At 50.9% G+C, this 25,846-nt stretch overlaps 1 protein-coding gene across 1 annotated transcript; it reads right to left on the reverse strand.

The window, feature by feature from the left end:
• Positions 1–889: 889 nt before the first annotated feature.
• NR1I2 (nuclear receptor subfamily 1 group I member 2) lies at positions 890–25,802 on the reverse strand. Its single transcript, XM_014583172.1, has 9 exons — positions 25,630–25,802; positions 13,795–14,013; positions 9,924–10,057; positions 7,648–7,835; positions 6,565–6,839; positions 5,052–5,194; positions 4,734–4,850; positions 4,475–4,580; positions 890–2,546 (listed from the first exon to the last, which is right to left on the reverse strand). Exons 1-9 carry the CDS (start codon positions 25,800–25,802, stop codon positions 2,402–2,404), a joined length of 1,500 nt encoding a protein of 499 aa, XP_014438658.1. The 3' UTR covers positions 890–2,401.
• Between the last annotated feature and the right edge of the window lie 44 nt (positions 25,803–25,846).

Genomic DNA, 25,846 nt, shown 5'->3' on the forward strand with positions numbered 1-25,846 from the left:
TCTTCATTCCCTTAAAAATCTAGTTCACTGTACCCATGTGGAAACTTGTCCTGAAGGCCCATGGCTTCTTCTGCCGCTAGCTCGTTTGTTGGAGGCTGAATTATTAGTAGAAAATCTTCATTCTCTTAAAAATCTAGTTCACTGTACCCATGTGGAACCTTGTCCTGAAGGCCCGTGGCTTCTTCTCGGAGTCCAGCATCTTAACCATCACTCCACCTGCTGGCCTAGGCTTTGATTATTTTTACTATTGATGATTTCTATGTTCTCAAAGTTTGCTCCTAATAAATTAGTTAAAGCTAAGCAATTATTCTTTAAAATTCAGTTGTAACTTCCTTTGCAACAAAACATTAGACATTTAAAATTAATTTAGGGGGCCAGCAGTAGTATGGTGGTTAAGGCACTGGACTCCTACATGGCCAACCTCAGTTCAAGACTTGGATCTAATGGTTGGAAAATCACTACAGGTGCAGGTACCTGTGTGCCATCCCCCAGGGGGTGATTTCTTTTCTTTTTCTTTTTTTTTTGGAGAGGTTTTCACTATAGGGCGAGTGCGTTTGCCAGACAGACAGAGACAGACAGACAGCGAGAAATCACCCCTCGGGGGGATGGCCACGCCGCAATCCCTTCTCCTCCATTCTCCTCTCAGGGATCTTGGGCATGCACACACATGCGCCCAGCGTGAGTTTTAAGCCACCAGGTCCAGGACGCGAACCATGGTTGACTACGTGGGAGTCCAGCGACATAGCCATTACGCTAACTGCTGGTCCCCCAGGGGGTGATTTCTCACTTTCTCTCTCTGTGTCTCTGTCCAGCAAGTGCATGCTCCCTACGGCAAAAACCTTTTTTAAAAAGTAAAATAAATAAATAAATGAAATGAAATGAAATGAAATGAATTCCATTACTACAGTTTTAATTATGGTATGCATATACTATATGCTTTGTATCTTTATATAGAATAATCATGTATGAGCAAACCAAATTAAATGATCACATTTTTGTTCTGGCCCTAACAAAGTCTTCAGGTGTGTAACGGGCAGTAAGAAGTAGTAAAATGCATGCAAGTAGTAAAAGTGTGGGTGGGTGTGTATTTCTACTTCTGTTTTCCTACTCCCACATTTCTTCTTTCCCCAGGAAAGAAGGCAAGAAAAGTTTACATCTCCAGTCAAAAATTCACTTGAGTTTTCTTGCCTCGGTTTGATGGTAAACCCAGGATGAGGTGCTAAGCTTGCTCCTGAGGTGTGCATACGTACAGTTAGTTCAGAGTAATTTATGACAATGTAAAAACACATTTACTCACGGGTGACTGTGAGCAAGGCAGACACATTCGTACTTTCAGCTCTGAGCAGACATGCACAGGCAGGCACGCTGCCCGCTGGTGCATCTGCTCCCTGTGTCTTAGCTCGCTGTCAACAGAGCCTCGTCACAGGGCACCCCAGGCCCCAGTCAGGTGGAGAGCAGACCCACCTACACCAAGTCAACACATGTACCCACAGCCACCGTCCGTGGCCTTCCTCCCATGAGCACACGCCCTGGGGCATCCTCACTCGGGTCCCAGGTGCCTCCAGAAGTCAGTCCATTGTGCGTCCACACAGATGGTCCCCGTGCACACAGCATTTGTCCCTTCACCTTGTCCTTGAGTTTTTTTGTGTTTCTGCCTTTTTCTTTTCTTTTTTTTTTTTTGGTTTTCCTTTTCTTAACTATTGTCTAAACTCTTTGAGATCAGCCTCCCCATTGGAGTCGGCGTACACCCCACAGAGGTGGCCTCTCGTTGGTGTCTGGGTAGATGCAGAGACAGAATGGCATGCCCAGAAAGGGGCCAGGACAAGTACCTGACATCTGGCGAGGCTCTGGCTTCTCCTAGATTACTGTTACTAATGGGCTTGCTGATGGGCTCAGGCCCGGAACCCTCCGAGCAGCTCAGATCAAGAGCCTGGGGTCGGGACCCAGTGGGAAGTGGGAGACAGGAGTATCAGAGGTGGCCATGAAAAGGCTCAAGGGGCTAAAGAATGTGGGTGTAGGCACAGACCCTCAGAGGGCCCAGCCCCAGTTGCCCCTTCCCCTCCGCCACTGCCACACGTCCGTGGGATGGGCATTTACGGGGATGTAGTGGGATTCCGAGACCACAGGGACTTTTCTCAGGGAAAAGCAGCCTGGCGTCCAGGGGGCCTGAGCTAAGGGCCAGAACACTCTCCACACCAAGCCTGTGGCTACACTCGCCACAGATCGCACTGGGGCTGGGTGGGCCTGCACCCCTTCCTGAGGTGCATAGTCAGCTGTGGCCGCTGGGAAGGCAGGTCAGCAGGCGCCAGGCCCTCGGCAGTGGATCTGTCTAGCCCCAGGAGTGGCAGCTCAGAGGGCTCTGGGTCTGGCTGTCCATCGAGGCTCTCCCAGGGGCGGCCGCTCAGCCGTCGGCGATGCTGAACAGCTCCCGCATGAGTGGGGTGGCGAACGGGTGAATGTCCTGGATGCGCAGCAGCTGCTGGGTGTGCTGGGCGTTGATGCTGCGGAGCTCAGTCAGGAGAGCCATGATCTTCAGGAACAGAAACCTGCGGGCCAGCCAGAGGGAAGGTGGGGTGCAGCCCAGCCCCCACCCTCAGCCGCTCGGAGGCCACACACCTTTAACCTCAGGACATCTCAGCCAGCCAAGAGGGGAGACTCGGCTGACCCCACACTTCTCTTTCAGCCTGTGGACCAGACTGACAACAGCCTGCCGGCTACTTGGGACTCTTCCACTCCCACTCCACCCTTGGGGCTCCAGTCTTTCTACATAGAGCGCCCCCTGGGACAATCCAGGAAGTGTGGGTGCCAACGGTGGAGGTGTGTTTTGGTGGGGGTGGGGGACAGGAGATCACCGCCTTGGTTCGTGTCCAAGGGCCAGGACTGGGCAGGGCAGTCGTGGAGGTTAGGGGCTGCAGGCTGGAACCCCTTCCTGGATCTAGCGTTGGGTGTACTGGCTGAAACACACCACGTGCCTCAGTTTCCCTGTGATGAAAAAGCTGGCACTTCCAGTCTTCTGGCTCTAAAGAGGGAAAGGCTAAGACACGGACACCCCCAGCCCCAACACCCCAGGGCCCTGAGCCACAAAGAAAGCTGGTGCAGACCAAGTAAGGGTTTGCTTTTTTTTTTTTTTTTTTATTGAGGGGATTTTGCTATAGGGCTTATGTGCTCTCTGGAGAGACAGAGATAGCAATAAATTACCTCCCCCCATGGAGATGGCCATGCCATAATCCCTTCTCCTCCATTCTCCTCCTAGGATTTTGGACACGCATGCACACATGCCCAGCGTGTTTTAAGTCACCGGCTCCAAGACTCGAACTGCAGTCAACTACGTGGGAGTCCAGTGATGTAACCATTATGCCATCTGCTGGTCCCAAGGATTTACATTTTTAAGTTCATGCTATAAGAGCCAGTGCCGAGCTAGCTCCATGTCCTGGTGGTTAAGGTGGCTGACTCTCACACGGCCAACCTCTAGTTTGAGAACCAAACCCAGCAACTAGAGAGACACAATGGGTGCATGTGTGTATGCCCAAAATCCCAAAGAGGGAAAATGGAGAAGAAGGGATTATAGCATAACCATTCTCCGTGAGAGAAGCTTTCCCCCTCTCTCTGTCTCACTCTGGTGAGTGCCTAAACCCTCCAGCAAAATGAAAAAAACAACAAAACAAAACAAACAGAAAACCCAGCTGGCCTTAACCCTCCTGGCCGTGGGCTCATCAGCACAGGCTGGGTCATCCCTCGGCTGGGCATCAGACCCTAGGCCACAGGAACTGGTCAAGTCCTGAGCAGTTTCCTCCTCTGAGCACGGTCACGACAAACGAAGGCCTTTCCTCCTGTGTGCTTTCGTCTTCCCTGGGCAGTGAGTAGGTCGTGCCCAAGGACGTGACTCGGCCTAGCTGGGTCCACCCCGACGCCACCCCGCTGGCTACACAGCCTTGGGCCCTCGCCCTGAGCCACAGCTCCTCTGCAGGACAGCGGTGGCCCGCTGTGAAGAGTAAGATGACAAGCAAGTTCGGCACCAGGGTGGGCCTCCTCGAAGAATGGTGGCTGTTACGGCCCTGTTTATGGCCATCGGGACTGTCCTGCCTCAGCTTTGCTGTCACTGTTACTCCTGGTGTTCCTGGAAGGTCCCAGAGGAGACTCAGAACATCCAGCTGTTCCCACCCTTGATGATGGGCATGTGGAAGGCCCTGAATAAACACGTGTCCGCCAGCTGGGCACAGCCTTGGACTCCTCTGATTTCCCTGTCACTGGGCGGTCACTCAGGGCGACCAGGAAGGAGCCCTCTGAGGAGGTCAGAGAACATGGCCCCAGAGCCCCGGTAACCAGAGGCGCCCCCCTGACTCTGGTCTGCTCTCCCAGACAGGCCCAAGGAGAGGCAGAGGCCACAGGGAGGACCCGTCCCCCAACCCGCCTCACCCCTCAGACTCCCTCCACCTCCACCCCCTCCCAGGGCCTCGCTCTCCCCGGTGCTCACCGGTGGGCGGGCTGGGGCCGATGGCACTCGATGTAGGCCTTCAGGGTGATGGCAAATCGCTCCTGCAGCTGGTCCACCACACTGCGCTGCACCACACCCGGGCGGTCTAGCGGGCAGAGGTCGTGGGGGCAAGCTCAGACTAGCCCCACGAGGGGACATAGCCAGTCCCCACCTTCCAGAGCCAGAGCCCCCCAGAGGACCCAGGTTGAAGAGAAACTGACCGGAGTCCCCAGGCCGGCTGCGCAGCAGACAGGCTCACCTGGGGAGAACAGGGAGATGGCCTGCATCAGCACGTACTCCTCCTTGTGTAGCTGCAGCTTCTTCAGCATGTAGTGGAATTTCAGCACAGGGTCCAGGAGAAGCTGCTGGAAGCCACCTGGGGGGTGGGGAGGGAAGCCAGAGGGTGGAGGCGGCTCCTCCAGGCTACCCAAGACCCAGCCTTCCCTCTCCGAGGTCTTTTTCCATGCCCCACCCGTCCTGGCCCACAGCCCCAGGCCCCACATGTCCTGGCATGGCTCCCTCCTTCCCAAAGCTGCTGTGTCCCCCCTTGCCAGGGCACAAAGGCGTCTGGAGGCACCTGCGGGGTCTTCCAGGCAGTAGGACAGCCGGCCACACTCCCAGGTTCCGGTCTCCGCATTGAACACAGTGTTGAATCTCAGCAGGCAGAGCTCGAGGGCGGCCCCCTTCAGCAGGGAGATCTGGTCCTCGATGGGCAAGTCCCTGAAATGGGGGTGGGCGTGGGGATGACCACTCCCAGGGAAGCCACCCCCAGGCAGCACCAGCACCCAAGCTCACAATGCAGAAACTAGGAAGAGGTGGGCTGGCCTCCTCCCCCTGAGGGCAATTGCAGATCCTGGTTGCACCCAAGCTCTGCCCATCACAGTCCAGCCCAGCAGCTCACTGTCCCCACCTCCTTCCTCCCGCCACCTCCAGGACTCTCCACTGCCCACTGAGGTGGCAACCAGGTTCCTCGCACCCTGACCCCACCTCCTCCAACTCCCCGCACAGCCACTGACCACTGAGCCGGGGCCGTGGCTCCTGGCCCCTGGCCACCTTCTTACTGCCTCAGTTTCCTCACTTGGAATGCTCGCTCCTTTAGTTTCACTGAAGTAAGTCCTGCTAGTCCTTCAGGCCAAGCCACGTCTCCGCCCCTCAGGTCTTTCCAGAATGCAGTCCTTCCGCAGCTGCAGCTCCTTCGGCCCCTCTCCCTGCCCACTTGACCCAATCTGCCACAATCTGAACCCCAGTGCAGCTTGTTACCCCTCAGCTCCATTAAGTAAGTCCTGCATGTCACCCACAGGCCACAGGGACCCCTGGGCTCCTAGAATACAACCTACTGTCCTCCTGCTGATGGAAGCAGGGGCTCCCTGCACCTGTGGTTCCGCCCCACTGGCCAGGCTCAGCACGGCTAGGTGGCCAACCAAGGACAGAACACCCAGCACCATCCCTGGCCCTGGCACACGACCCACCGTGGGGCTGCGGCTCCCCACACCAGGAGCTCCCCAGGTCTCCTGCCAGCCCTAGTCGCCTCAGGGCTGTTGCCTCCATGCCTGGCTAAGGGGAGGCCCACCCTCTGACTCTCAGGGCCACCACCTCCCCGAGGCCGGCCCAGCCTTCTCTGGGCAGCAGACTCTGGGGGCCCAGCGTCCGTTCCGCTCCCTAGTCCTTCCCTCTGGGGACTTACTTCCCTTTCCTCCCACCTCACACTGCTCTGGAACAATCAACCTGAGATTCCTGTGCTTTGTGAGGGAGCGAAGGGGAACAGGAAAGAGAATTCCTGAGTGTCCCCCATGAGCAGAGTGTCCCTTAGATGCTTACTCCATGTGACAGCCGCACGGAGTAGGTACTACCAGCCCATGCAGCAGGTGGGGAGGCTGAGACAGACTCGCTGCAGCCCCATGGCCCCAAGCCCAGGGAGCCATCCTGTTAGGTCGGGCTGGGTTCCCCAGTACCACCAGGTGCCTTGGGCAACAGCTAAGCCAGGGTCTCTGGGCACCAATATCCCCCAAACTCGGGATATCGACTCCAGACCCTTGAAAGCTCTCGGCCATTTCCTGCTCCTCTCCACGCCTGTTCCCTGCCCGTCCTACCTGAAGTACGAGATGACTTTGGCAAAGTTGATGATGCCTTTGAACATGTAGGTCGACATGTCGGCCATGTGGGGCAGCAGGGAAAAGCTCTCCTTCCCTCTGCCGTCGGCCGGGGGCTTGTAGTTCCAGATGCTGCCGTCCTCCCCGCGCAGCTGCAGGGAGATCTTCAGGGAGCACAGGTCCTCCCGGATCTGGTTCCACTTGGCAGCCTCTTCCCCTGATGGAGCCTGCAGAGACTCTGGGACCTCGCGGCCACTGCTCAGCATTTCCGGCAGCTGAGACCCAAGCCAGGCGGACATAAGACAGAGCATGTGTGTCACAGACAGGGCCCCGCACAGCCAGACAGACGTGCACAGCCAGGCCGCAGCCTGAGGGGGTGCACAACTGCAGGCGCTCACTCCCACGTGCAAGTGTGTCGCGTGTCACACCCACACCCACGCGCAGGGCTCGTTTTTTCCCTCTGGTCTCTCAGGTGGTGCTTTCTGGGTGTGTGAACTGCTGGTCACATGTGCCCCTCCCTGGTCAGAAGGGAGAAGGAAGGGGCCCTCTCCCCGCGCTATGTCCCGAGCACCCCAGACGTGGAGCTCAGGAGACTCCGAGAAGAGTCGGGAGCTACAGGTGGAAAGAGCAGGCCTGCGTCCGGGCTGACCCCGCTCTCGCTCTCGGCCCTGGGCAGGCCCCCTGAGACTTGGCGAGCGCACGGGAGAAGGGCCATGGCTGGCGCGGCTGTGATCACTGTGCTTTCTTGGACCCCGAAGCACCAGTTCTCCAAGGCCTCACCCCGACAGCGGCGGCCCTGCCCTCAGAAAGCCCGAGCCTGCCTCCATGGCCGCCCCAGGCGCTGCAGGCCGCGGGAGGAGGACGGTGCAGCCGCGCTCAACCCCACGGCCGTGCTGGAATCACAGGGCTTGCCTGGCCCTGCAGGCTCTGACTCAGGACATGGGATGGCCGAGAATTCGCATTCCTCACCCTCTCTGAGGGGCTCCTACCACTGACCCAAGGGTCACACTTGGGGACCCTTTGGGACGAGACCGGGATGGTGACGAGCTAGCACAGGTGTGGAGGCCCTCTGAAACCTCCTACCCGGAAATTCTTGAAGTGGGAGAAGGTGGTGTCGAAGGTCTTCATCTGCGCGTCCATCAGCTCACTGATCGTCCTCCGCTGCTCCTCCGTCAGCCCCCGCACGCCGGCGGGCTGGGGCCCCACCCCTTCTCTCTTCTTCCTCTTGATCAAGGCCCGCCTCTGCTCCACGGCCGCGTCGGACATGATCACTGCAGGGACAGCGCAGGCTCAGCTCCCAGGGACCCCTCAGGACCCTCTCAGGGAAAAGGCTAAAGGGAGAGTGATGGCGACGAAGTATCGTCCTTGCTCAGACTCGAGATCTGCGGGGAGACACCTGGGCAAGGACAGAGGCCAGGCGAGGCTGGCATGCCTCCCAGCAGGGAGCTTGGTGAGGACCCGTGGTGGGGCAGAGAGCTGGCTTCGGAGGCAGTAGGTGATGGGCCGAGTGGAGGTTTGGCCGCTTTTTGTCTCACTTTTTTTAATTGCCAGAGGGCTCATGTACTCCCCAGAGAGAGACAGAGAGACAGAGAGAGAGGGAGGGGGGAGAGCACCCCCTAATAGGGAGTGGTCATTGCTACAGTCCCTTCTCCATTCTGTTGGGTTTTGGGGTACACACGTTCCTAGTGTGTTTCTTTTTTAAAAAAAAATTATTTTATTTAACTTTATTTATTTATTTTTAACTTGACCAGAGAGAGACAGAGTGAGAGAAAGACAGAGGGAAAGTGAAAAAGCAAGCCACTAGGTCAGGGACTTGAACTGTGGTCGACCATGTGGGAGTCCAGCGGCCTCAACCACCACACCACCTGCTGCCGCCACCCCCCCCACCTCCCGCCCCGCCGTGTGTTTCTCAAGTTCCCTGGGCAGGATTCAAACCCTGGGCAGTTATGTGGGCCCTTGCTATGAACCACTAGGCTATGGCCTCCCGGCTGCACCACTTTCTAACCGTGACCTCAGCGAGCCCCTTCACCCTCCCTGCCCTGAGGCTCTTTTTCATGATATGGCTCTACAGCACTTGCTGCTCACTGCCAAGGTGACACTGCAGGTGGCACCTAACATAGCTCCTGGGACAGACAGGTGCTCCCAGCAGGCACCTGCTACCGTCTGAACGCCCCCCCTCAAATCCACGTGTTGGAACTTGGCTGTATTCTCAAGGTATTAAGAGGACACTTAGAACCCTAACCCTAACCCCTAACCGTAATCCTAACCCTAAACCTAACCCCACACCCTAACCCTAACCCTAAACCTAAAACCTAACCCTAACCCTAAAACCCAGCCCTAACCCCAACCCCTAACATTCACCCTATACCCTAAAAAAAAAAAAAGAGGACACTTAACACCTTCATGGTGTCCGAAGCTGGGGCCTTGGGGAAGGATGAGGTGACTAAGGCTCTAAATGAGAAAGAGCAGACCCCACAGAAAGCAGACCACGCCCTCCTGCACCGCGGGTGCAGACACAGCTGTGCCAGATGCTGCCCTGACCTTGGAACTCCAAACCGTGAGCTGAATACACCTCTACGCTCTTAATGTCAGTATGTTGTTATTCGCAACAAAGTAGAACAGCACCTGACATTGTCATTTTTCGGTGAGTGGATGATTCCGGGGCCAACACAGATGTGCAGGAGAGAGCTCTGCGGTCCTGGGAGGGGAGAGGTCGAGGACCACTACCTGTAGGGCCTCCTAAATGAGGGCCTCCCTCCGCGGGCTGCGGGATAAGGCCCTCTGCCCGGTGCTCAGAGGGCGCGTCCTCTGAAAGAAGTGGCACGTGTAGCTCCTGGTAGGTGACCAGTGGCTTTGGCCACTCAGGGTTTGATGGAGAAGAGTGTGCGTTGGAAGCCTTTCTCCCACGGGCTCTCATCTCAGAGTGGCCTGGGAGCGTGGCTATGCCGGTGCGGAACAGGTGAAAGAACCACTGAAGGTTGGGGGTCATGTCAGGCCTCCCCTTAAATAAGGTCCCCTCCCCACATTGGTTACAACCCCAGGAGAACAATTATGAAGGAGACAAAAAGAACCACTCAGGAGAGAGGGGGACACAGTCCTGACCAGAGATGCCCACCACATCTCCCAGAACAGAGAATGAAGGTGCCCACCACCTCTCGGGTCCCCCAGGATGGGTCCTGCAGGGCAGGGGCACAGAAGAGCTGCAAGGCTCCTTCCAGCAGTGCCTGGGGCACAGGCACAAGCCCACACGTACTGGGGCGCTCAGATGCACACCAAACGGGTGCACGCGCACACACACTCATCCACGAGCCTTCTCACACCTCGAACCCCGGCCCCTCGCGCCCACGCCCGCGGCTCACTCTCCTTCTTCATGCCACTCTCCAGGCACTTGCGCAAGCGGCAGGCCTGGCACTGCCGCCGGGTCTTCCGGGTGATCTCGCAGGTGCCCTTCCGGAAGGGGCACCTCAGCCGGGCGTTGCGCTTCATGGCCCTCCTGGAGGAGGAAGACAGAGGGGAGACTGTGTGGGGCCCCCAGGGTTCCTGGGCCAGGGCCTCCACCGCTAACCTCCTCCTCCAACCCCCTCCCAGAAGGGGGCGGCCGAGGACACCAGTGGCACCCTCTGTGGGCTGCCATCGCTCCCCAAGTAGGGTCAGGTTTTATAGGGAAAATGTGGGCCGGGACTCCTGCCTAGGGGGTCCAAGACTTGGCTAGAGGAGAGCCCGGGAGCCCTTTCTGCAATATCCCTCAGGAGCGGTCACAGCTCCGCACACCCTGTTGTTTTCGGAGTCCCTTCAGCTCTTTCACAGCTGTGGCTACAGGGTTGCTGTGGAGAGGCGCCACTCTCTGGATTTCTCCTTGGAAGAGGGAGCTGAGGAAACCTGCCCCAGAGTCTAAGAAGCATTACCATCCCCCTTTCCTTGGCTCCCACTGCAGACCAGGGCGCCTGGAGGAAAAGGGAGCCGATGGGGAAGCTCTCCTCCCGCACCGGACAAGGCTTCTCCACTTTTCTCCGGAAAGTGGATTCTCCAGACCAGCCCGGAGTGGGAAGCGGAAAGGTTTGGGACTCTGTAGATGTGGAGCACACGGCCCTGCATCCACAGGCCCTTCCACAGATGTGGCCTGTAGGGAGGCAGTGGGGCAGATGCCTGCAACCGCCCCCTCCCTGCAGCCCAGACACCTGAGTATCCCACAAAGGCCCAATGAGTGCAGCCCTGACTTTACCCACACCCCACACCCCCATTTCCACAGTGGATGGAAAGAAACCAGCACTTCCTTAGCCCTGGCTCTGGTTCCACCCAGAGTGGAGGATGAGGGAAGCTGGCGCTGGAGCTTGGGTGAGACCGCAGGGCTTGTGGGTCCTGAGGGCTGGACTGGGAGGGTGACCCGGGGATGTGAGCCGCAGACCAGTGACCAACCTTAGAGACATGTTCCCAGGAGCAAGCCCACCTATGGCTTCCCTGCTGGCCTGGAAGCGACTGCCATGCTACTCCACAGGCCGTCCACGGTGGGAGGAAGGGCTCCCACCGCTAAAGGCCAGCTGTGTGTCAGCCACTGGGCTAGATATGTCACAGAGCTCGTCAAACCTAGGTCTCAAGACCCTGAGGGTCAGCCCACAGCCTGGTGGCTAAAGAAGCAGGATCTCACACGACTGAGCCTTCAAGCCCCAGACCCTGCACCTTGAGAAACACAGGTGTGTGCGTGTCCAACATTCTTACTGTAGGGAGAGATGGCGGAGCAGGGACTGCAGTGTGATTATTCGCCCAGGTGTGGGGGGGGGCAGTGCTTTCTCCCTGGCTCTCTAGAAAAATTTAAAAACAAACAAAAACTATAACATTCATTGTCTCACCTGCCTGGCACAGGTGAGGAGACCGAGGCTTTGAAAAGACAGATTGCCCTGTGCCCAGGTACAAGGTGAGATCTGAATCCACATCCATCTGATCCAGGAATTTGCTACGAGGTGCTGCCTCCGCTGGGAGCCTCAGGGTAACACCAGAATGGGAGGGAAGGACAGAGTACCCCACGTCGGGGCAGTCTGCACAGATGGCTGCTTGGACAGACGCCCCCGGCGCCTCTTCGGTGCAGGCAGAAGCCAGATCTGGTTCAGATGGGCCATAGGCGTGTGCCATAGGCGTGTGCCCAGCTCTGGAGTTCCAGGCCAGTGACCAGCTCAGGAGCAGGCTGGGTCCCCGTGGAGCCCACGTGACAGGAGGGCATCTTCCTTGCTCTCGGAGAGAGGATGAGATGGGCCTTTCTGTTCTTTGGCTGAACATCAGGGTCACCACCTGGGACCGGAGCTAGGCTGGCCAGAGCTCTCGGACAGGACAGCGGCAGAGAAAAGAGCGGAGCTGCCAGGACTCATGAGCTTCGCTTCCTTGAGACGTCTTGTTAGGGGAGGCAGCACGTGTCCCTGATGGCTCAGTTCTGTGACCAAGAGCCGACTGTGCCCACCGTGTGGCGCTGGCCCTCCCTGTCACAGCCTGCACCATGTGGGGGAGCACAGTCTAACAGCTGGTCTAACAGCACTTCAGATCGGATGTCAAGCTACCAGGAAACACTGCAGAGCCCAGGGCAGGTTGGCTGTCTTGAGAAGGCCCAGAACGTACAGGTGTGGCCCTTCAGGTGCAAGCTGCTCCTCACACACCTGTCCCTCCCTGAGGACAAACTGGGAGCCCTCTCCCCACGTTCCCTCTCCCCCTTCTCCGCTGGTTTGCTTCTCTTCCCCTGGGTGTGAGTCCTGGCTGAGGGCGGCCTTACAACTGCTCGAGGGTGTGTGCATTTGTCAGGGAAAGAAAAAGAAGAAAGCACAACCCCCCCACCCAGAGGGCATGGTCACACTGCAGTCCCTTCTCCATTCTCCATCCCATTGGGTCTTCGGCATGTATGACACACAAGCTGCCATGGCTGGGACTTTTCCCCCGGTGGGTCACATGGCTCTGGCTCCCTTAACCACTAGACTATGGGACCAGCTCTTTCTCTTTCCATCTTTGGACTTCAGGAGCACTTCTGTCCAGGCCTGCCTTGCCTGAGCTGGGATGTTTTAGTCCTTCATTTTTTGGCCTTCCTTGTTTGTCTATTTCTGGGTGAGCTTGTGTTGCTATTATTTTTTCATATATTTTGTACCTTTTTTTAGTTTATTTATTTTATTAACTCATAAACAATTTCTTGTCTTCTGGTTTGTTGAAACAGTCAGTCAGACAACATTTCCACAACAATGTCTGTCAAAGTGGCTGGCCATGAAAACCCCAGCACCACACTCATCTGAAGGGCACTCCCGACGGAGGCAGCTCATTGTGCCATTGTCATCCCCTTGTAGCATTTCAGGACAGCCAGCCTAACCTTCTTTCTGTTATGCTTCTTCTTCTTGGGAGTGGGGTAAGACTTCTTTCTTTTCTCAGCACCACCTCGAAGTCTCAGCACGAGATGAAGCGTGGACTCTTTTTGGCATGTTGTAGTCAGACAAAGTATGTCCATCTCCCAACCGCCTGCCAGCAAAGATGGGTCTTCACTGATCAGAAGGAATTCCTTCCTTGTCCTGGATGCTGGCTTTTACATTTTCTGTTGTATCCGACAGTTCAGCCTCGAGGGGATGGTCTTCCCTGTAGGGGTTTTTACGAAAATCTGCATCTTGGCAACAGTCCCACTGCAGATGGCAGATCGGAAAGGAAGACATACCATTTTTGACTTCATTGCCCCATGAGACTGAAAGGAACACTTGTATTTTGAATGTTTTAAGATCCTTTACTCTTTTTTTTTTAAAGAATAATTATTTTATTTAATTAAATTATTATTATTATTATTTTAATTTGCCACAGGGCATGTACATTCACTAGAGACAGACAGACAAAGCAAGGGAAAGTGAGAAAGCAAGCCACCAGGTCCAGGAATCCAACCACGGCGGGCCGTGTGGACTCCAGCACCTCAACCACCATGCCACCTGCTGCCCCATCCTTTACTCTTTCACTGACAAATCTGTTTTGTTCAAGAGAGCATGGGGGAATATAGACTTATCTCAACGGAAGAGGACATTTTCTGGAAGAGCAGGAAGACTGAAGCTGAAGGAACCCTCTGAGATAAACGGCTCCCCTGACACTAGCTCAGGGTGGCCTCCAGCCCACACGGAACTGGAGGCAGGGGAAGCTGGGCATTGCCGGGGGCTAACAGGCAGCCTCCAGTTAGATGGGACTCATGTGGAAGGCGGCAGGAGGGTGACGATTAGCAGGTAACTGTACCTGAAGAAGCCCTTGCATCCTTCACAAGTCATGACATTGAAGTGATAACCAGTGGCCTTGTCCCCACATACACGGCAGACTTGGGGACCCCCGTTGTCCTCACTGGCATCAGTGGTGGGCTTTTCGGGAACAGAGTCTGCTTCTTTGTAGTGCACACGGTCAGCATGGTCCCAGCTTTCCTCAGGTCTCACCTCCAGGTTTGCTTCAGGGTCTCTTGGACTAACAATTAAAAAAAAACAAATGTCTTATCTGTAGATGACAACGCGTGTGATAATGTTTCTAGCTGGACTAACACACCGTATACTTGTGCTGGGAGAGTTCATTTGCATGCTGTAATGACATACGGTGATTGAACACACACACACACACATACACACACACGCACACAACAGCATACGAGGAGCAGGGAGTGGAAGGGCTGGGCAGATGGGCTGTGGCTGCAGAAGGGGCGCGCCATCTCTTCAGTGCCTTGCTCACATTCGGGTCTGTGGACCTAAGAGCTGACCGCACAAGAAAAAAATGTGGGTGGGGGTTAGAGTGGTTACAAAGAGAGTGTACCCAGGACGCTGTGTACCCAGCAGGGCCCTGGAGTGCAATGCCTGAACAGGAACACAGGAGGCAGGAAACAAGGTACAGGGGAGGAGGAAACGAGAAGGAGAAAGAGAAGGCTGCCAGGCTCCCTCAGGCAATCCTGGAGAGGATCCCGGTTAGGAGGCCTAAACAGGGAGCAGCCATGGGGCAGCTGGCTTGTTTTGTTGTGCAAAGTTCGTCTATTTACTTTCGACATAGAGAGAGAGACAAAGACGCCTCTCCCAACAGGGTTCCCATGGCAGGATTCAACCCCTTAGGAGTGAATGAACAGTAATTAAATGAATAATAAATTAAAATAATGATAAATAAAATAAAATAAATAATATAAATTGAACATTCAAAATACAAGTGTTCCAGCAGATAGCGTAATGGTTGCACCGCTGGACTCCTGTGTAGTCAACAATGGTTCAAGTCCTGGACCCAGCAGCTTAAAACTCACACCAGGCACGTGCGCATGCAAGCCCAAGATCCCGAGTAAAAAATGGAAGAGAAAGTACTGTGGCATGGCCATCCTCCCTGGGGGGGTGATTTCTGTCTCTCTGGCAAGGGCACGTACCTTGTAGTAAAAAAAAAAAAAAAAAAAAATGTGTAAGTGTTCCAATCAGGGAGTGTTCTCATGGGGCAGTTGTTAGGTCAAGAATGGTACAAAATACATGAAAAAATATAACAACACAAGCTCACCTAGAAACAGACAAACAAGGAAGACCAAAAAAATGAACGACTGAGAAGTCCCAGCTCACAGCAAGGCAGGCCTGGACAGAAGCACGGAATCATGCCCTGGCCAGCCAGATCACAGACGGTCATATGCGGACCCGGGGCTCTCAGGGAGGTCCCAGGATGCAAACCTGGGACCCTTCCCATGTGGTCCAGCCGTGCCACTGCCGCAGCACTGCCTGGCCCCAGGCTGCTCATTTACGATGTTTTCTGGGCCTGGGGAGATCCAGGGAGGGTGGTCTTTCAGATATGGTGTGACCCAGCTTCCAAGTGAGAGCTGGAGAGGATGGACAAAAAGCATTTTCAACGGACTGCGAAGTGGATGGGGAAGTGAAAGCGAAACCAGGGTCACGGCGTGGGAAGAAGGGCCTGCCCTTTGGTGGAGCTGGGCGGAAGAAACAAGGAGCGTGTGCCATGAGCAGAGCTATGCTCTCAATGTCCCCCAGCAGTGGCCTCCTGAGGGTGCGACTTGACTCCCCCCCGGGACGGGCACAGAGGAGGGGCAGCAGAACTCAGGGACTGTCCTGTCCAGTGCTCTCCCCAGGTCTCTGAGGCGCCGAGAACTGAGGAAAGCACACCACAGACGTGTTGTCTTTAGTAACATTGCAGCACACGGACTTGTGTTTCTGACTCCATGACAGATGACGCCTGACAGTCTCACCTGTGAGGGCGAATAAGAAATCACCCTGTCTCTGACTCCAGCCTCCAGAAAATGAAATCAAGTAGGTCCAAGAGCGTCTCTCCGGACTTCAGATCATCATGCTGGCCTCATACAGGCTTACAGACAAAGTGTGAACCTCGGGGGTTTCCTAAACCTCTAGCCAGGAGCTCTACTTCAAGTGCTCCTGGGTTGGTATGTTCCCAGACACCCACAGAAGCAAATCCCTTTCCTCTTTCCACTCAGGCACAACCACCTACACAGGTAATTTTCAAGAAATATGAGCAAAAGCGCTCAAATCATGAATCAAAGATTCACATGGCACCATCAGCGAGAGTCAGCCAAAACAACTTGTAACAGAACTAGACACGCACACGCTCCCTGAATTATCAAACACAGACTGTATTTAAATAAATAGTAGAAGGGTTTGAAGACATAGCTGATCAAAGAGATGTGAAACATGAAAAAAAAAATTGACTATAAAATCCGAACAGACCTAGCCAGGTGGTTACAAGTGGGAGAGTCACTGACAGTCACTTGGTGACTGAGGCCCCACTAGAGGCCCAGGTTAGGTTCCCAGTCCAACCTAAACAGGCCGGGCACAAGTGCATGCACATGGCCCTACAAGTTGGAAGGCTGTGGAAGAACAAAGTGGTCCAGACCTTCTCAAAAATGCTTTTCCCAGGGCCAGCAGGTGGCATGGTGTCTAAGGGTGCTGGACTCCCACATGGCTGGTAAATATATTAAATATGCCCATTTAAAAAGACTGAGAAAAGTGGGTTTGGCAGACAGTTTGGAGCAATCTCCAAACTCTAGTTGGGATTAGTGCTTTGGGGCAAAATTTGTTCAGAGAATAAAGCAGATAACAAAAGAGTAGCAAATGAACCATAGTATTCCAGGTTTTTTCTTTTTTTGGAGAGGGTTTTGCTATAGGGCACATACAGTTGCCAGAAAGACAGAGAGAGACAAAGAGACAGAAAGCAAGAAATCACCACCCAGGGGGGATGGCCATGCTGCAATCCCTTCTCCTCCATTCTCCTCTCAGGATCTTGGGCACGCATGCACATGTGCCTGCTGTGAGTTTAAGCCACCGAGTCCAGGATTTGAACCACAGCTAACTACATAGGAGTTCAGCAACATAGCCGTTACACCAACTGCTGGTCCCATGTTCCAGGTCTTTTACAAAAGGTAACTCATTGTCTTACTCTGTTCTGTCCTGTCCAGTGCTCTCCCCAGGTCTCTGAGGCGCTGAGAACTGAGGAAAGTACACCACAGACGACGTTGCCTTTAGTAACGTGCTCTGCTATAACAAAATACCACAAACCAAGTGACTTATAAGCAACAGAAATGTCTTTCTCACAGTGCCGGTTGCTGGGAAGTTCAAGATCAAGATGCCAACAGATTTGGTGTCTGGGGAGGACCAGCCTCCCGGTTCATAAATGGCTCCTCCTTGCTGTGTCCTCACATGATGGGAGAGGCTAGCTAGCTCCCAGGGCTCCTTTTCAATAGGGCAGCAGTGCCAACCACAAGGGCTCCACCCTCATGACCAAACCGCCTTTCAAAGGCCCACTTCTTAATGTCACCATCTTGGAGGTGATTTTTTTGTTCTTTTTTGAGAGAGATTTTTGCTATAGGCCGTGTACACTCACTGGAGAGACAGAGAGACAGAAAGTGAGTCACCCCCACAGCCCGGAGGGATGACTATGCCACAATTCCTTCTTCTCCATTCTCCTCTAGGGATTTTGGGCACACATGCACACACACCCAGCATGGGTTTCAAGCTGCCGGGTCCGGGACTCAAACCATGGTCGATCATGTGGGAGTCCAGCGACATAGCCATTACTCCATCTGCTGGTCCCTTGGAGTTGAAGATTTTAACATACGAATTCGGAGGAACATATACATTCAGAACATAGCACTCATTCTTCATGATTATCATAATATTTATTATTTTGTTCGACAAGCACGCATTGAGCATATAATCTACCCCAGGTACTCTGTTACATATGTGTTCATATGTAACCTGGATGTCAGTTCTGGCAAGAATCCAGGGCCTTCATAGAATCCTCTGAGAACTTCCAGACACAAAGAGTAAACAAGCCCAAAGACCCTCATAGGTAGAGGAAGCTTCCGTGGCAGGGCAGGGTTTCAGAGTGTTCGGGGGAGGCGAACAACTTTCTTTCACCATCATTCGGGAACCATTAGGGATAGTAGCTGATGGGGCTATGGAGACACAGCTGGCGAAGATGCTGCACTAAAGTTACGGACTTCAGATCATGGAAGATGCTACAATGGAGCTTCCTCAGCAATGAACCGAAACACCATTCCCCAGAAAGGAAGAGGTAATTACAACAGGACCCAGTCAGTCATAGGAGAAGCCCAACAGGAGATGTAAAATGAAAAAATGAAAGAAATGTCACCAAAGGACTAAAGGAAAGACATTTACCTAAACCATGTCGGATTAACCCTTTCCCCAATTCCTTAACCAAGAGAACCTCATCCCGTAGTATTGGAGTAACGCTGTGCTTTGCCTAAGGTTACTGCTACGGCCGGCAATGGCACGTTCCGTGATTCGTCCTTCCACATCCTTATGAAGCCCTGTCTACAGTTTGGATATGGGTCAGTCTCCCAAACCGTTCATGTTTTGGAATTTGGTGTTGAGAGGTGGAGAGGCCTAGTGGGAGGTGACTGGGTCATGGGGCTTGCCTCATGGACACAACAGTTTCTTGGATAGAGTTACGATGTCTATTAAGGCTCAGTGAGTTCTACTCTTGTGAGAACAAGCTGGGTCTCGTGAGAGCTGGTTGCCATAACAGAGAGAGAGCTGCAAAAGGCTTGTTCTCTCCCTGCACACGCCGGCCACCCTCTGCTTCTGCAGCCATGCTGTAGGCCTATGCTTTTGGACTTTCCAGCCCTCAGAACCTTGAGTCAAAAAAAACCTTTATTCTCTTTAATTTACCAGTCTCAAATGTCTGTTAGCAACACAATAATAGACTGAGGATTTTTTTTTTCTTTTTGAGAGGTTTTTGCTATAGGGCACGTGCGCTCACCAGAAAGACAGAGAGAGACAGGGAGACAGAAAGTGAGAAATCACCCCCCAGGGGGCATGGCCATGCCGCAATCCTTTCTCCTCCATTCTCCCCTCAGGATCTTAGGCACGCACGCACATGCGCCCGGCGTGAGTTTAAGCCACCGGGTCTGGGACTTGAACCTCTCAAAAAAAAAAAAAATAGAAAAAGAATGTCTGACGAGTGACCACCCAACGAGACCACACAAGGCCATGTGAAGAAGAGAACCGTGAGATCACACAGGTGAGAGAGGCCCAGCCTCCAGCTGCCCAGCTGTTCCCAACAAGCTTCAGACACGGGAGTGAGCCCTCTTAGACTTCCCAGCCCAGGGAAGACTCCAGATGACCTCAGCATTAGCCAAGGTCACAGGAAGCAGAAGAACATCCCAGCTGAGCCCAGTCAACACAGAAAAATCAGTCCGAAAATGAAATGGGGCCTGATTTAATCCAGTAAATTTGGGAAGATTCATTATACAGTAAGAGATAATAGAAACAGAATCCCTAGAGTTTTGTTGGAACTAAACTGGACCTGGTGCAGCTGCCAGCTGGCACCCACAGTCCTCGTTGTACGCCACTTCTACATCGGTTGTCCACAAAGAGTGGGTCTCTGCAGGCAGGAAAATGGCAGTGACTAGGTGTCTGGTATGAGCCAGCCATCTCTCTCCTTCACGTAAATTTAGTAAGACCGTTGTGTACTTTGGATGAAATACAGCTGTTTTCTCCTGAGGGTTGCACCTGGCCTTCATCGTGCCTCATGACTGGTAAGATCTAGCCAGCAGAGGGCTGAAAGCAGCATCTCTTGTATTGGATGAAAGTAAAATACTCCTTCAGTGAAGCCTTTGCAAAAATAATTAGTTATAAAATACCAAAGATAGGATTATGGCATCAGCAAGGAAGAGCTTAATTCACTTTCAGAATAAGCAAATGAACAGATCAATGAATCCAGTGTTTCTGCCTGGCTGGGGCCTGGCACCATCAGGCTACACTGAGCACACCCAACCCTCCCACCTGTTCTCTGGGTGAGGGACTCACTGACATTGCTAAGCTAGCAGGAGGGGGAGGCAGAATTTGAACCCACATCAGAATCCAGAATGCATGTTCGTAATTCAACATTTCGCTGCATCCTTCACACGATTTCTTAATGACTGGGCAAACCACTTATTTAACCTCCCTCATTTCCACAACCGCCCGCGGTCTGTTTCTCAGACTCAGTTCCTCTGTATTGTGTGACTCTTTTGATGTATTAATAGTTCTCTGTTTTTGAGCAGAAAACAATTCTTTAAGATCCTCAGTTCTTTTTGGTTTTTATTTTCCTTTTTGTGAGAGGGAGAGAGAGAGGAAAAGAGATACAGAAAGAGGTACTTTTGACAGGGTTTCTCTGTCATGATCTTCTCAGCCAGCTAAGACGACAGGTGTGGCACGATCAGGTTGACCCAGAATCCAAACCCAGGCCTCCCATGCAGCTTCCAGCCTCCCAAATGGTAGCGTTACTTGTGCAGCACAGCAGCTGGGCCCTCGGTTCTTTTTTCTTTTTTCTTTTCCATCTCAATTCTGATTATAGCAGAAGGGACCAAATGTATTCTGAATACATAAAAGGGACCAAATATATCCTGACTATATAAAATTCAGTAGCTTCTCTGTCTACATCATAATGTAATATAAGCATAAATGGACCCTATACAATAGGAGCAAAAATAAATGCCTTGGAATATTAAAAACTTCATGGAAAGAGAATCACAAAATTCTAAAATCCTAAAGGCTATAAAGGGAACAAGCTACTTAAGATTTAGTGTTAGAGGGATGTCCAGTTTTCCCAAGGTAGTTTATAGATTCGTAATTCGAATAAAATTCCCAGTGGCACAGCTGTTACTCAACACTCTGCAAGGCTGACCCACATGGTGGGTTTCAGGGTTGCGCCTGGAGAGGTTCCTGAACATGCCGGCGTGTGTGTGCACATGGGGATTGGGCTGGCTAGAGCTGGCGGTGGGTCATGACGTGAGGACGCTGGTGGGCTGTTGTCTTTCTGTCTGTTTCTGTTTCTCTTCCTCTCAGTAATGGAAGAAAGGAAGAAATAAACTTTTAAAAAGAATAATTCTACATAGAAGAAAATGCTCAACTTTACTAATAATCAAAGAAATACATACAAGTAGCACTTCCAGCTAGTAAATCAACAAAAAAAACTGAAAAGACGCAAACAGATAGCATGTAGCCCCTGAAGCGATGCAACAGGAAGAACATGGCATCGTCTAGTCCAAAAAACTGAACGTGAACTCAATCAGCTTTGGGTCTAACTACCGTATTACAGGAAATACTAGGGATAGAGGAGCTATAGCATTAAATGACGCCTTGGAAGAACAATTGGTCAAATCTAGAATGTGAACATTTTTTATAGGACAAGAGACCAAGATTCTCAGATAAATAAAGGACAAGGAAAAAAAAGTGGGGGGAAACTCTTATGGAGTCAAAAGTCCTAAGAGACTTATTATTTATAAACAATGGGTGAATCCTGATCTAAACAAACCAACAAAGTCATTTAAAAATCAATTAGGAGGGACCAGCAGATGACATAATGGTTATATCACTGGACTACCATGTAGTTGACCGTAGTTCAAGTCCTGGACCTGGCAGCTTAAAACTCACACCATGTGCGTGTGCATGCACGCCCAAAATCCTGAGAGGAGAATGGAGGAGAAGGGATTGCGGTGTGGTCATCTGCCCGGGGGGCTGATTTCTCACTTTCTGTCTCTCTGTCTCTCTGTCTTTCTGGCAAGTGCACATGCCCTCTACCAAAAAGCTCTCTTTAAAAAAAAAAAAAAGGCAATTAGGAAAATTTGTACACTGACTTGATATTAAATTATATCATGGAATTATGTTTAAATTGTGGTTGCTTTTTTTTTCTAAAAATAGAGCTTCTATCAACCCCTTATCTCTTAGAGAAATATACTGAAATAGTCATAAGTAAAATGATGTAATATCCGGAATTTGACTTAACATAATCCAGTGAGAGTTTTGCTTCCAGGTAGAACACAGAAGTCATGTCATGTAAATACGTCTGCCGCAACAACTGGAAAAGGGTTATTCAATCATAAAAAATAACCGTTTTGAAAGACTTCAGAGGGGCCAGCATGTGACATGGTGGTTAAGGTGCTGGACTTCCATATGGCCACCTGCGATTTGAATCCTGGACCTGGCACTTTGCTTTCTCACTTTCTCTCTCTAGTGAGAAAATTAAACAATAAATAAATAAATATAATTCTCTTTAGAAAAGAAGATGACTTTGGAGAGTTGTGAAAGCAACAAAAATCAAACTGAAGCTCCAGAGAGAAGAGAGTACATGAGATACAAGTTGACCTTTTTGGGAGCTGTTTTGCCAGTTCTGGGCAAGAATGCAGGTTCAGTCTTGGCCCCACAAAAGAATTCTCCTCTGGAAAAGAGAATCCAGTTAATGTTTGGTATCTGTGTGGGGTTGGCACAAAAGATGAGGAATTAGAAGACCCGAAGTGCATGGCCAATGTTCCCCATATTTGCTAAAGTCTGCAATGTTAAGAGCTAGGTTAGAAGCTTCTAAAAAGCAGTCTGACATCTCTCTCAACCTCGCAACACTCAAAAGACAACATCTCATTATAAGTAGAAAAGCCTGCCTCAGAAACATGGTCAGCCTTCCCCTCAAGACATTTGCAAGATTTTGAAGCTATGTGGGGCAGGATGCTAAACAGAGAAGCTAAAAGCTTAAAAGGGAAGAATTAAATTTTTTGTAGTATTTCACAATTGAGGAGACGCACCATTGGCCTCTCAAACTAGACTGGGAAGACCATGATTGAGGAACTGGGACAGCGCACAGGTGAAAGGAGTCTTGCCAAAACACAGTATGGGTCAGCAGGGGTAATCTAATGCTCTATGATCTTGGACCCACATGGGAAGGTCTCAGGTTTGTGTCCTGGGGACTCCCTGTACACCTCAGGCAAGCACCCACATTCCTAGGAGAAAGGCTGAGGGTGGACCATGGTATGAGGCTCCTGTTGGAGGTCTGCCTCTCTCTTCCATGGAAAAAATAAATTAACAAATAAATAAAAGCTCAACACATCCCTGACACACCTTAATCCCCAGCCTAATTTAAATAATTATCTTCTCACCCTATAGCCAACTAGAACAAAGATGGAAACCCCCTCTGGGGGAAAACACTATCTGGAAGACATCTAATTCTGTGATTCATGATGTTCGGTCAACAATGAATGAAAATTCCTATATATGTGAAGCGGAAGTAAAATGTAACTAATGATCAAGAGATAAAATAGACAATGAAAGAAACAGACCCACAAAGATTCCAAATATTGAAATTAGCAGAGACTTAAAAATGATTATGATTAGGGACCAGCAGGTGGGCTGATGGTTAGGGCATTGGACTCCCACATGACCAAGTGCAGTTCAAATCCTGGACCTGGCAGCTTGAAAAATCGTGCTAGGCATGTGCACATGTGTACCCAAAAATCCCAGGAAGAACATGGAAGAGAAAGGATTGTGCTGTGGCCATCTCCCTTAAGGGGCAATTTCTCGCTTTCCCTTTCAGTCTCTCCCTTTCTCTGTCTCTCTTTCTGTTAAACACATGCACCTTATGACAAAATCCTGAAGAAAAAAAAACTATGATTAATGAGAAATGAATAGAAGATACTCTCAACAAAAGGATGAAGGGGAAGAATGTGTCAATGGAGAAATACAGTCTATAGAAAAACACACAAGACCCAGAATAGCCAAAATAATGTTGAAAAGAACAAAGTTGGAGAACTTACACTTCAAAACTTACTACAGGGAACCAGCAGTTAGCGTAATGGCTATGTCACTGGATTCCCACGTAGTTGACCGCAGTTCGCGTCCCAGACCCAGTGGCTTAGAACTCACGCCGGGCGTGTGTGTGTGCGTGCCCAAGATCCCGAGAGGAGATTAGAGGAGAAGGGATTACGGTGTGACCATCCCCCCTGGGGGGTGATTTCTGCCCCTCTGTCTCTCTCTGTCTGTCTGGCGAGTGCACGCGCCCTATAAGCGAAAACCTCTCAAAAAAAATAAATAAATAAAAAACAAAACTTACTACAAAGCTACATTAACCAAGACACTGTGGTGTTAGCATAAAAATAAACAGAGATTAATGGGTCAGAACTGAGATTCAAGAAATATTTATTACATCAGTTGAGCTCTGACACATATCCAAGGTCTCTCAATGGAGGAAAGAGCAGCCTTCTTAAAAATAGCGCTAAGAGAACTGGATATTCAAATGCAGCAAGGTTAAGTTAAACCCTTACATCACACCATGTACACCCACACAAAAATTGACTAACAACGGATTCTGGGCCTAAATGTAAGAGCGAAAACTGTAACACTCTAAGGAAAAGAATACAAATGTAAATCTCCATGACTTTAGGTTAAGCATAGATTGATTAAATATGACATCAAAAGCATTAATGATATGAGAAAAATAATACATTGAACTTCATTGAAATTAAAAATGCTTGCACTATTAAGAAAGTGAAATGATGACTCAGCCTTAGAGAAAATATTTGCAAAGTCATATACCCAATAAGGAACTGGTATACAGACTATATAAAGAACTCTTACGAATCAATAATCAAAATACAATTAACCCAATTTAAAAGTGAACGATTTAAATAGCTGTCTCACCAATGGGCACGTGAAAATATACTCAAGAACATTAGTTATTAGATAGATGCAACACACACACACAAATGGCTACAATAAAAAAGGCAGATAGTACATATTGGTAATGGTGTAGAGAAATAGTTATTAAATAGATGCAAGTTAAAAACACAAACACCTCTTGCAACACACACACACAAATGGCTACAATAAAAAAGGCAGATAGTACATATTGGTAATGGTGTAGAGAAACTGAACTGTCATACACTGCTGGTAAGAATGTAAGATGCTGCAGCCACTTAGGAAAAAGTCTTTGAGTTACTTATTTTTTTCTTTTTTTTTTGGAGAGGTTTTTGCTATAGGGCGCGTGCGCTCGCCAGACAGAAAGAGAGAGACAGAGAGACAGAAAGCGAGAAATCACCCCCCAGGGGGGATGGCCACGCTGCAATCCCTTCTCCTCCATTCTCCTCTCGGGATCTTGGGCATGCACGCACATGTGCCCGGCGTGAGTTTAAACCACCGGGTCAGGGACTCGAACCGTGGTCGACTACGTGGGAGTCCAGTGACATAGCCATTACGCTAACTGCTGGTCCCGAGTTACTTATTTTTTTTATTGTTTAGTCTTTGTTGTAGGGCGTGTGCACTCGCTGAGAGAGAGAGACAGAGAGAATGAGCGAAAGTGAGAAATCAACCCCTTGTCCCTGGAGGGTCAACCATGCTGCAATCCCTTCTCCATTCTCCCTTCAGGATTCTGGGCACACATGCACACGTACCCAGTGTGATATTCAAGCTGCTGAGTCCAGAACTCATTACTTAACATTTTTTATCATAAATGTACCATATTATTATACCCAGTAATTCCACTTCTGCATATCTAACCAAGAGAAATGAAAGGCACGTGCCCCACACATAACTGCACACAAATGTGGAGAGAGCATTAGTCATAATAGGTTAAAAACTTGACTCCGGTGTCCATCAGGTGGTTAGGGGGGATAGGTAAATAAAACATGGCGTACAATGGAATACTATTATATAAAATGGAATGCTGTCTGACAATATAAAGAAGTAAAGGCATATAGGGCATGACATGGGGAGATCTTGAAAACATTCTTCTAATAAAAGAAAGGTACCCCCAAATATATGAGGGGGCTTCACTTACATGAAACGTTCTAGTAAGGCGAATCTATAGAGGAAGTAGATGAGGGCGCCGCGGCTGCAGGCAGGATGAGGGATGGCTGCAAATGGACACGAGCTTTCTTTTTGGAGTGATGGAAGTGCTCTAAAATTAGATTTTGGTGATAGTTGCACAACTCTGAAGATACTGAAAATCATCCAGTTGTTCACTTGAGTAAATTTACATAAATTCTCTCGCAATA

This window comes from Tupaia chinensis, unplaced genomic scaffold (genome assembly GCF_000334495.1).
Source record: "Tupaia chinensis unplaced genomic scaffold, TupChi_1.0 Scaffold144135_1, whole genome shotgun sequence".
NCBI classification, from domain to species: domain Eukaryota; kingdom Metazoa; phylum Chordata; class Mammalia; order Scandentia; family Tupaiidae; genus Tupaia; species Tupaia belangeri.